This window comes from Bemisia tabaci, chromosome 8, assembly GCF_918797505.1.
Source record: "Bemisia tabaci chromosome 8, PGI_BMITA_v3".
NCBI lineage: Eukaryota > Metazoa > Arthropoda > Insecta > Hemiptera > Aleyrodidae > Bemisia > Bemisia tabaci.
This window is the reverse complement of record NC_092800.1, coordinates 31,279,156-31,291,623: the sequence shown is the minus strand read 5'-3', so window position 1 is coordinate 31,291,623 and position 12,468 is coordinate 31,279,156. Positions and strand designations below refer to the sequence as shown.

The 12,468-nt window shown below is 36.3% G+C and overlaps 1 protein-coding gene across 9 annotated transcripts in view; it reads right to left on the bottom strand.

Moving 5' to 3' along the window:
* Positions 1-12,468, bottom strand: part of LOC109034958 (uncharacterized) — a 73,208-nt gene that overhangs the window by 58,507 nt on the left and 2,233 nt on the right. For all 9 annotated transcript variants that reach the window (XM_019048392.2, XM_072303776.1, XM_019048390.2 and 6 more), the window contains 10 exons: positions 10,553-10,778; positions 9,983-10,145; positions 7,727-7,906; positions 6,594-6,845; positions 5,901-5,995; positions 4,928-5,200; positions 3,431-3,550; positions 2,883-3,049; positions 1,922-2,112; positions 691-910 (listed from right to left, as the gene is read on the bottom strand). In XM_019048392.2, coding sequence (XP_018903937.2) covers positions 691-910; positions 1,922-2,112; positions 2,883-3,049; positions 3,431-3,550; positions 4,928-5,200; positions 5,901-5,995; positions 6,594-6,845; positions 7,727-7,906; positions 9,983-10,145; positions 10,553-10,778 — 1,887 coding nt within the window. The remainder of the gene's footprint in view (positions 1-690; positions 911-1,921; positions 2,113-2,882; positions 3,050-3,430; positions 3,551-4,927; positions 5,201-5,900; positions 5,996-6,593; positions 6,846-7,726; positions 7,907-9,982; positions 10,146-10,552; positions 10,779-12,468) is intronic.

Genomic DNA, 12,468 nt, shown 5'->3' with positions numbered 1-12,468 from the left:
GGATCAACAGCAGCAGATCAAATGATATGCTGTGTAAAATACATTTATTAATTTATATGTGCAGAGGCAGGCAAAAAAGCTGGTGAAATTGAGAATTTTACTTGTCTACAGTTTCGAGAGTCACAAGTTGCCACCACATTGATGAATCTTGTGCTTAACTAAATTTGAATTTAACGTCAACGAGTCAAATTATGGGCAAAATTTTTATATTAACCTACTATGCACAGTGGTATTATTGGATCTATTTTTTTCTCATCTCATATATTATTGAGAACTAAAAGATTCCATTCAAGGTTGCCATTCGGGGACCTTATCTACGAGTTGGTGGGGTTCAGTTTGGATCCAGAATTCATGCTTTCTACACCTCTAAACTCAATTGACATTTGCTACGTAACTTGTGTGCTTTGCTTTGACTTTCCCAACCTTTGATTAAATTTTAGACTCCAAGACCAAATTTTGGCAGATAAATGTGTATAATAGAAGCTGTGTTAACAAAGAGCCCGTTTGATACGACCAGCAAAAAGTTAAAGGAAGTTCTTGCAGTGAATCATGAAACAGTGTAGCTATCCTGTTATAAGAAAAGGATCAATCTACAATCAGCAAGCTTACTTTTTTTTCTTTTCCTCAATGCACAAGGCAACGCAAACATAGGGAACATTTAAGGAAAAAACAAGATAGGTTTTGACGCACCTTATCATAGACAAACTCATATTCATCTTCATTCAGATACAAGGACTCTTGGGAAGCACTTAAATTTGAGTCTATCATGGAATCTTCGATGCTGTTTCGTTTTGCTGATATTTGTCCATTCTTACAGTTGGGGCACGTGTACTCGTAGTCTGGATTGGCATCCTTCCTTAGTTGATGAGCTTTTAAATCAGCATCAGCATCACAAGTGCCATGTACAAATCTACGAGGGCAAACAAACAACGAATGAGATAATAGTAGATGAGGTAATCTGATCCTTCAGATTTGAAAGTGGAAATATAAATAGTAACAGAATTTATGGATTAAAGAGTAGTCACAATCAAACCCAAGACCTTGTTCCGATTTTGATGTGAAAAGATTTTCTTCATAATTACATCAGCACACTCTGAGTGATTACCTCAAATGGACCACTAGACAAGGTACGAATTTCAGCATTCTGATACATGTTTCTTTCCCAAAATTTCACGTAAAACACGATGCGCACAACAAAAATTACCAAAATCAACTCCTTACAAAGATAATTAATGATTCCTTGTGCGTGAATTCAAACCACCCACTCATTAAAACTCAATGCTCTACATGATTCACATCGCTTGCTAAACATTATCATGACAGTTTCTGGCATGAAAATCTGGCAACCTCAATCTTGACGCTTTGGCTCAGCTATAGCAAATTTCTAATAGTTTGAACAACACATGGTTGGAAATAAAAATGGCTTGATTGAGAAGCTTGCTGAAACCGTTGTAGTGCGCAATTTGACTCACGTAGAGCTTTGAGTTTCTTTTGAGCGGGCAGTTCAAATTCCTCGTAACCAATGTGAAATAAAAACGTTAATATCTTCGTTAGGAGTTGGTTTCAGTAATTTTCGTTGTGCGAATCGTGTTCAACGTTAAATTCTGGTTAAGAAACATGTATCAGATTGCTTAAATTCATATCTTGTCTAGTGGTCCATTCTTGTTAAAAAAAATAATGAGTTTTGCCCACTTATCATGTCAGCTGTAACGGCCTAACTTGACTGAACATAAATACCTGATGCACTACAACATGCCTTGACTTGGAGGAAATTTTGAAAATTATGCCTTCGAATCCAGAAATTATAGGTTGATTGATCAACTATCATATATTCTTGAAAGTACTGTGGACCTCTGATCCTACTTTAGAAGTAAGATTAATTTTTGAACATATCCGATAAAAAGATTAGAAGAAATCTTACTTGTGACACTTGGAACATTGCACCATTTCCCTAACAGCTGCTGCACGATACGCTCTACGACAAAGCGGACAAGAGAACCCTTTGTTGCGCTGTTGATAGCATGAATCACAAACGGTGTAATGGGCATGCCACCTTGATGACTGGCCACCACCAGGAGTTCTTGAACCACAATCACTGCATAGACGGCAAGCCTGAAAAATTCCGAAACAGAGGTTAAAAATGTACCTACTAGCAAAAGCGAAGAAGCTAAAACTGGATTTATTAAGACGAAACGTTATAAATACATAGCACATGTATTTTCTGCATCAAAATGGGCAAAATCCCAAGCTTTTTTTAGATAACAGCAGACATGAAGATCAAGATACATTTTGGGAACATTTTCTAGTGAGATGATCTTTAACTTCTGAAAATAAGCAATTTTGGGGAAATTTTGGAAAATATCAAGGGAGTCAGAAGTTGCAGTGATCTAGAATTTTCTGCATCTCTCGGTGCTAATTTAATAGCTCACTGGTGAACAACAAGATAAGTTAAAATGCTAAAAAGATGCGATTGAGGTTGTTGCGGCTTCCTGCTATTAAGTTTGTTTTCTCTTCTATAAAGGGGCAACAATGCCTTTCTACCGATAAGAATCCACCAAAAACAATAAAGTATAGAATGCATTTCTCGTTTGCTGTGTCTCAAAAACTCCACTCCCATAATATTGTTATCGAAGGAGAACAAATCAATGCTAATGCTTGAAACTGTCATAAAGTATTCTTTACATAGGGATGAAAAATCAGGAAAGTTTTTCGACTAGTTCTATGGTGGATATATTCGTCACTTGAATTTACAATGAAAACACATGGTAACACAAACTGAGAATAGAACATTGACAAGGACTGTTCTTGACTGAAAACTAACCATTATGACCAGCTTGTCATTGAATATTTAAAATTAAATTTAAAATTTAACTAATACTCACTTTACACTTCCACCCGAATTTAGGAATAGACGTTACTATAGGCCGCAGACACGTTGGATGGTAAGCTTTATCACATGTTTCACAGAACATTGCTTTTGTAGATTCTTCTGGTTGTCGGCAAACTTGACAAACTCGACATTCTGAACACTGCCAACCAGCTCGAGTGCCTGGAGAACAGAATAAATAAATTAGCTGGAAGCTTTAATTTCAGTAAATGTTTGAAAGTTAAAATCATGATGATCCATTACGTATTATGATACAACACATTTGAATGAGAGTAGGTGAATACTTTAACAGGGGACAAAAAAGTTGTAGCTGATTTTAAAAATCATAATTTCACAATATAACATATTCTGTTTTACGTCACTTGAGGAACGCAGATACCAATATTGATTCAATGAAAAATTTATATAAATACTATAAAAGCGATTCAATCAAATAACTTAATTTTTGAAGCAGAAAGCAAATTTTGCTGGATCTTTGTTCCGAAGAAAACTTTGATGGATGCTGAGTCATAGATTGAGAGAAAAGTCTACTTGACAACTTACCAGGTTGTAAAGCCAGCCCGACGCAGAGACCATGATAGTGATTGCCGCACACTGTACACATTAATAAGTTTGATACATCACCCAAAGAGTAGCAAGTCCCGCAAGTTACTTCAACGTTGGCTGAAAAATAAAACAATAATTTGTGAAATTTGATTAGAAAAATTAAGGTGGTTTGTTGAGGGTTCTTGGCGCGATTGAACTGGAATGCAATAAATAGCATCAACTGGATAAATATCTTGATAGACTTTGACTTTACAGCCAGAACAAGGTTAGTAGCTCCTACACATGAGTCTGAAGAATGATTCCCGACCAAAAAAATTGGAAAATTCGGAGTAATAATAGCTAGATTTTTCTGCAAAAAAAACCCCTGCATCCCATACAATTACTAACCTCTAAATAGAATGTAACGTTTTTTGGGTTGAGAATGATTCTTATGACTCATGAGCAGGGGCTATAAGTTAAAAAGTCAAAATCTGCCAAGATCTAAGACTCAACCTTGCAATAAATCACCTGCTACTTTGACCTTGTCAAGAACCCAGGAAAAACCACCTTGACAGAGCAATACTTTTATTCTTCAATTTTTTGAAAAATTAAACATTTTCTGGCAATAGTCAATTTCTTAAAATTAAAAAGGTTTGCCAAAATGCTTGGATTTTTGAAATGGAACAAGTATACATACAGTAAATGTTGAAAATGTTAGCAAGTAAGCCATAGATCTAACTAATATTTCTAATAATCATGAGATTTGTATCAACATTAGAAAAATGCAGGTTCAATCAGGAAGATTCTCTTGTGACAAGAATAAAAGTATTTTTGATTCCACAGGCTATTGGGTCAGATCCTTTAATTTTTTTTTTTAAAGACGATGCATCTATTTCTTTTATTGAACGAATGATATGCTGAATTTTACCACTCAATGATCATCATTTACCAGTTAATACTTGTATATGTCTGAAAGGAGGGTCTATTTGAGGGAACCTCCTCAAACTTGGTTGATCAATTGGCTGTCCGTCGACTTGGCATCAATGTTTGGGATATTTCCATGACAGATCGCATTTTTATCAATTCTTAAACGAGTAGTAACTGATCTAAAATTATTTTGCCCTGCCGATTATTATTTCATTACGGTTACAAATTAGAATTTTTGTATTGTTGAGCAGAAAATAACATCACATTTTTATGATATGTTCAGTTTGCAATTTCTGTGATTCAGACAGCCATAAATTAACAATGAAGAAGTGTTAAAACTCAGTTTTTTCCTGTTTCCACAAAAAACATATTCTAAATGTTTGATACTCCGATTTTCAACACTAAATTATTGGTTTACGGATTATTGTGAAATATTTAAAGTTACTGACTTCTGCATGTTTTAAGCAAAATAATTGTCAATGGGTTAACTAACAACAGACTCATTTTCAGAATACAGGACACCTAAAGTACAGGAGAAACTGTATGAAAACTGAAAGGAATAAAAGGGAGAAAAATCAGTATACTTACATAATAATGGCACTTGGTCTAAATGTAAGTTACAAACAAGTGTTAAAGTTTTAGTTTGGAGGAATCCACCAGCTGCTATTGCACAAGGAAAATGAAAAAATTTGAAACAATTTGTAAAACTACAGGCAACAGAAGCACCATAATGCAGACATCCATTACATTTTCTATTGGCACTCGAGACGAGTGCACTAGCAACATTCTCTAACTGAAGATCTGCATTCCTGGTAACACCTTCTGACCACAAGGCGCACGACTGATGCACATAGAAAACACCTGAAATCAAGTACAAAAAGTTTGATTTTAGAGCTGGAACAAAAATGAATGCTGGAAATAGAATGAGCGCAGCTAAAGTTTAAGAAACCCTCATCTTTGAACAAATAGACTAAGATTATTGTTCTATAAATACCTAATAACATCGATCAAAATTTAAAAACATCTTCTAAAATGTCAATTAATGACTAAATTTTTATAAAATATTGTTTAGATCAAGTGGTACATTCATTTACGTATGCTCTTAGGTAAAATGAAACCTTTACGATTGTTATTTTAGCTGTTTTCGGTCTAAGTGCTAGCTTTCCAAGTTTTCAGTGTTTAACCATTTTGATTTCAGGGTTTAGAAATGTGTCGGGGTGTAACATGTTAATAATTTTGAAAGCGTTTGCAAAATTTTGTCACTTGTATAAGAAAATGATAAATTGAACCATGTATTAAAACCACACACACACATGGTAAAATTTTGGCTCTAATAGAAATCATGGAACTTTACAATAAAAAATAGGTTCCTTTAACATCTGAGGAGGAGCACTTTTTTCACGATATGATGCAACCATGACATCAAAGATTTTAAATTTAACTTTACTGAGTACTTAACTTTACCCATTTGCATGTCATTATAAATGCGCTAGCCGCAACTAGGAATACAATTATGTTTTTCAATAAAAATAAAGTATCCATTAGTAATAGAAGTACAAACCTGAATCAAACAGAGTTGCCGGATCTATTTCATCATTGTACCCAACAACACTAAGCTCATCTACAGGTTCGAACTGGTTTTTCAAAGATGTATTTCTGAAAATTGTCAAAGTAAAACATTAGCGGTAACAAATACCACACAATAGAAGGAAGACTTTTAGCTAAATTTTTTTGTTCTTTTAGTAAGGGGCATTACTGAGGATAAATTGATTATTAATTCATATCCTCTTCTCAAGACTCATGTGATATGCATAGGTATCTGACTAGCCAACTCCACAAATTGTCAGTGGTGAATTTCCTGTGTATTGTTGTACATTTAGACATTGCTCTTACAGGGCAATTACCATGGAGTTGAGAACAAACGACAATAGGTGGCTTTTTCTGCTTTCCTCAAGTAACAGCAAAGTGTACGAGGATGGATTCATATTGAGAGACTAATAGGAGGGGTACTCCTCAGTTATCAGCGACAACCAGCACGCACACGGATGAAGCGCACAGTGATACAGGAGCTTAGGCTGCTGATGCGGAGAGGCGCAAGGGAGGGAAAGTGTGTGTCTTCACATTATGTACTTGTAATTTTATATTACAAAGTAAGATTCATTTTTTTTCTCTCTGGTGCATAGGACAGATATTTGGGTATGGTGTACGTCCAGGACTTTAAAATTGCGATGAAAATATTTCCACAACTACTTACTTTGATTTTGCCCAACTTTTCTGTCTCCTAAATGTAACAGCCGGATTGGTTGATCTAGGGGATTTGTCACCATGCTGCGAAAACGGGGCTGCATCTGAGAGATCGGAGGGAGGAGACATGAACCCATTAGTTGTTTTTGATGGATCTTTCTGTGGGATCACAAAACCTTCAGGAACGCTGAGCCGCATCAGTTCACCTTGACCAAGTTGACTTCGTTCGCCCAAATTACAAAGGGCACAAACTTTCCCAGGCCTGAAAAGTAGAGGCGTTCATACAGATGACAAAGTCCCTTTCAAGGAATACAATAAGTCTTTATGCTACTGTGGACTTTAACCATTAGTGTTATTACACGAGTCCAGAATAAGGTTCGATTTAAGATGAAAGCAACATCATTGAACATCTGCACGGAAAGTTTTGAAAAAAGTCTCCTAAGTTATTGCTTATTAGATAACATGTGTCACAAAAGGACGAACACAAAATTTGATAGACAATGGTGTTTTGTTTACTTCCGAACATTGTAATTTTGGAAGAGAATAACAATGACCTTTTTGGCTTGAAAGTTCGTATTTTTTAAAACATTCACTGCCAATATTTTTTCATCAAAATAAGCTGGAAGACAGTGCAGAAAAGCAGAAAGATTCAAATTCTTCAAACCACAGTTTCTGCCAAACATTGCTATGCTAGCAGTTCTCATTAGTAACATACATATTTAGTGCTTGACAATTAAATCGGGACTTGTGGAAACCGCTAATGTCCATTTTTCCAACTTTTAAAGAAATGATACAACCATTCGAGCGATGAAAGGACTCAATTTGGGATTAAGGTGACTCGGAGACAAGTATTAACGCCACTTACGTGTTTGCATCCAACACCAAGAGAATTATTAACTCAAAAAAACAGAGGACTGAAAAAATGGACATTAGCAGTTTTCGCAAGTCCCGATTCAATTAGTGCCTTGAAGAACCCACGGACAGCACCTCCATTATACAACAGCGTTATGAATACACACCGTCCAAAATGCAAGGCTTGTGACTGTACTGTCCCAGAGTGACCAACTCATTATGGGCACATAAACAAGGAAATTTTTAAAAACCTTGAGGTAAGGACATCAAAAGTTGAAAAATTGTTCTTACCACTGTTCTTGAAATAGAGTGATTCTGTCATCAATCGGAGTTTTGTCAGGCTTTTCATCAGTAATGGACGACTCAACTCCATCAGGTGTTAAATCGGACTGACAAGAATCTACAGAGGTGTTTAGTGTATCACTCGAATCTCTCCGTGAAGGTGGTTCCCGGGATTGTACATACATTCCACTGAAAAAAAATGAAATGTTCCCATGAAGCTGAATACGTACAACAAAAATGAACAAGGTGTTTAATTCTCTTGCCTTCTTTGTGCACTTTGCTACGGAACTCCAAGATGAAGTAGCTCAACGGTTCGCTGAATTTCAAAGCATTGGATTGGCATTAGTTCAAGATATTACAAACCTACTTCAACATTCTTTTCTTCTTCATTTTTTCCATTAGAAAGAGCCGTATGCAAAAACGACATTTTTCGCCCCCCCACTAAAACTTATTCAAACTTCGTCTATCAGTTACTAATACTGGAGCGCTTCTTTCCCCAAATTTTCAGACCCCCAAAAAATTTTAGGGGGGCGCTAGGGGGGGTGGAAGTCAAAACCTGTGAACCTCGATATCTTTCGAACGAAAAAAGATATTGAGGCCCGGTTTGGACGAAAAATCGTCTAAAATTGCATACTTTAAGATTCTAAAGGTCAAAATCCCAAAATTACATTTTTAAGTTAACTTATGTGCTTTTCTTCAGTTTTTGAGGAAAAACAATTTCTTTTAAACAGATTAAACTGAAATTTCACATTTTTTGATTTGAACCAAAACCAGTTTTTTAAATTGCTCGTCTTTTTCCGCATCCAACGACGAGTGGTCGTATAAGCTGGGGAACCGAACGGTTCCGGAGTTATGATCCATTGAAGTTTCTGCTCAACGCGCGCCGACCGATTTTCGCGCGCAAAAAAGTCGGATTTGACTGTTATTCAATCAGATTGAATGTTCAAACTGAGCAAAATGCATTATTAGGGACTCTTGAGGGTCGCTGAGTTCAGAAATTACAGATACTTACAAAAAATTCACGTTTTTAAAATTACAGCTCCGTAGCGCTATTTTAGAGGCCCACTGAGCGCCGACCGGCCGCTCAGTGGTCCTGTACGGAGCTGTAATTTTAAAAACGTGAATTTTTTGTAAGTATCTGTAATTTCTGAACTCAGCGACCCTCAAGAGTCCCTAATAATGCATTTTGCTCAGTTTGAACATTCAATCTGATTGAATAACAGTCAAATCCGACTTTTTTGCGCGCGAAAATCGGTCGGCGCGCGTTGAGCGGAAACTTCAATCGATCGTAACTCCGGAACCGTTCGGTTCCCCAGCTTATACGACCACTCGTCGTTGGATGCGGAAAAAGACGAGCAATTTAAAAAACTGGTTTTGGTTCAAATCAAAAAATGTGAAATTTCAGTTTAATCTGTTTAAAAGAAATTGTTTTTCCTCAAAAACTGAAGAAAAGCACATAAGTTAACTTAAAAATGTAATTTTGGGATTTTGACCTTTAGAATCTTAAAGTATGCAATTTCTTTTTTCGTTCGAAAGATATCGAGGTTCACAGGTTTTGACTTCCACCCCCCCTAGCACCCCCCTAAAATTTTTTGGGGGTCTGAAAATTTGGGGAAAGAAGCGCTCCAGTATTAGTAACTGATAGACGAAGTTTGAATAAGTTTTAGTGGGGGGGCGAAAAATGTCGTTTTTGCATACGGCTCTTTGTTAGTCTATTCTGTTACTGATTTGGTTTCATGAATGGTTATCCTTAACTTCTTCCTACAGAATTTCTCAGCAAGTATTTTCAAGACGTTGACTGAAAAGTCAATAGACTGTTGCAGATGTGATGTCACAGTGGTTAAAAATGGATATTAATGATTTAATAGATGTCCAAAGAATCTTGATGAGTCAGATCACCAATAAGTAGGAAATTGGACAGTTGGATTTTCTTCCAGTCCAGTCAACTGGTCTCCTCCAATCAGACTTACCACAAAAAAAAAAAAAAAAAAAAAAAAAAAAAAAAAAAAAAAAAAACAGTTTTCACTAAATTGAAGCTTGTATCTTTCAAAAAGCTTCATATCACTGAACTAAGGTACTCAAAGATAAGTTGCTACTGTTTCATCCGTATATATCCGTTCCGACCAGTTTAACCTCACAATAGCCACTTACTTACTGTTTACTCCCTAGTTTAAAAGGAAGCTTTACTTCTTAAAATAAATCAAAAACTAGGTTCAGTTTTTTTAAAAGTTGGACTTGAATGCAATTTGTTTTCATGTTACATACCTTTTCCACCGTTTTAATTTAAGCCCCAATTTTTTGGGTTTCCCTGAGTTTGCGGCAGAACTGGCATCTTTTCGCGGGCGACCCCGACCACGGTGAAGACTAAGAGGTTTGCCACTTGATGTGATATGAAGGCGGAGAGGGGAAGCTAGCCCTTCGTATGTTACTGAAACAATTAAGAAGCACATTGATAACTAAATACAGATGCTGAGGATGTCAAATGAACGAGTGACTCGTAGTTTGGATAAAAATGGATGATCAAATTTAAGTAAAATAAACAAATGTTGAGGATGTAATGAACATCTGATCATCTCGATGACAAAAAATTTTTGAATTAAAATTTGTCGCTCGCCTCCATAGTTTGAACTCAGGACTCCAGCCGGCTCATTAATGAAAGTTTAAAGCAGCATGAAAAGACATCAAAATTCAATAAATTAATTGGTTAAGATAGGGCCAATTCTTGTCGCGTCATATCGACATAGATTCGATAATCATGCCGCTGAACTTAATCATTCCTCGACTAGGGTCAGCTGAGATTCATTTGGAACGGTACTAAAAAATTTTAAGTTGTACCAGGTGGTGATGAAGTGGGCTCAGAGGGTGGAGGTGCAGAGCTCTCTGCCATTACAACATCCTCGTCTTCCTCCTCATTTTCGTTCTCGTTTTGCTCTTCATTCTCCTCGTCTTCATCCTCCTCTTCTTCGGCTTCCTCAGAGCAGTCGCCTACTTCCATCTCTTCGTCCGCTTCGTTTCGACTGAGGGGAGAACTAGACTTTCCACTGTCCATTTCAATCACAATCTGCAAAAACAAATATAAAGTCAACTTATGTGCTCTGCTGCATTTTTTGCTTGCGCCATTGAGAGGGAAGAAATAAGTATTTCTTCTGCAAGGAAACTTAAAAATTAATTCAAGAATTTTCTAGCTCCAAAAGATGATTTAATAAATCAAATATTGCAGCACAATTTCATATTAATCTTAGACTAGATCACAGATAATTACATGCCAGAATATTTTTAGTTGAATACTTCTCAAATAAGAGGGAATGATGGTGGAGCTTTATTAGAATGTGCTTCAGCTTTCACGAGAATGCAAAGTAAAGGTACTTAATCAAAGCATTCAAAGCCAAATAATTATGAATAGACAAATTCATTTTCAGAACCAAATAAATCATGATGCAACATGACGCACCCAATGGATTACTTGCTCGGTTAGAGATGTTCTTACTCTGTTGTTCTATTAAATTTAATTCTCTATTACATGGAGTTTGCCGTACTATTCTCAATACTATTGATAGTCACCCTCTTTTTTATTTTGCCAGGTATTTTTTTGTTCACTGAGAGCTCTCACCATTCATGGGAATAAGGTTACATTAAGAGGGCAGAAACATAGTCTGGTTGAAGAACTTGGGCATCTTGGACTGGAATGGAAAATTTCTTTTAATTTCATGATTTTTGCTGGAAACAAGAGACAGGAGATAGTGAGGTGATAGTAATTGTTTCGAAGACAGCTCCCGAAATATGTGACTGATCAGAAAAAATTAATGAGACAGAATTCAATTGGACTAAAACCTTTAAAAACAAGCATGGTAATAGAGGAGTGGACAACTGGGATTAGGAAAACTACACATTTGTCAAAATTTGGATTCTCGACTTTTAGTAAACAATAGAAGAAGCATGTTCATGGCGATAGGTCAGTTTTGCATGCCACAGTTTTCTGCTGGGATAGTTAAGGGAGCTCTTGAATTCCACACAGCTTTGCGATTTAAGTTTGAATCCTTTGGAAAAATTTTGCAAGAAATATGACGGTGCCACTGATTTTCTCTGAAACAAACTCTTAAGCTTAAAATAAGCGCTAGAAGTTGAAGTCATAATGGGGGAGATTACCTACGTTACAGTTAGAGTTCACCTCTGTATTCTGTCAGAATATCCAGGCACACATAGGGAGCAAATACATTAGCGGTGCTGTCGTATCTGCAGCGTTAGAGTTTCGACACAAAGTGGCAACCCTACCGATTTATTTGCTTGCTCCTATCCTAGCTTAGACCCTCGAACCATAAAATCTATGTTGTGGTTTCCCTTCAGGGAAATCTACCCTCCTTCATTTCAGCCTCAACTTTGACTGCTTTTTTGGTGTTTGGGGATTCCTTTCAGGGAAAAGCAGAAGCACCATCTTTATTCTTGCAAAATTTCACATAGGAAAAAGTACTTATATCACAAATTCCTGCGGCTCAAAGGGGCATTCTAGAGTCCTATTGGGAAAAATGCTAAAACATGGCAGTCTAAATTTAACCTAAGTTTTCTTTTAAGACCAAAAAGGTTCAAATGGGAGGCAGACCCATTGTGCCCTCCCTTTGCAAATTTTTAAGTAGAATACCTACTGAACATCAATTATTGAAAACTTTCATGATTTCCTTTCTCTACCTACATGAGGTATTTTCTGTGAACATTTCAGGTTATCTGGTTTGTTTGTAGGGGAAAAAAAAATCCAA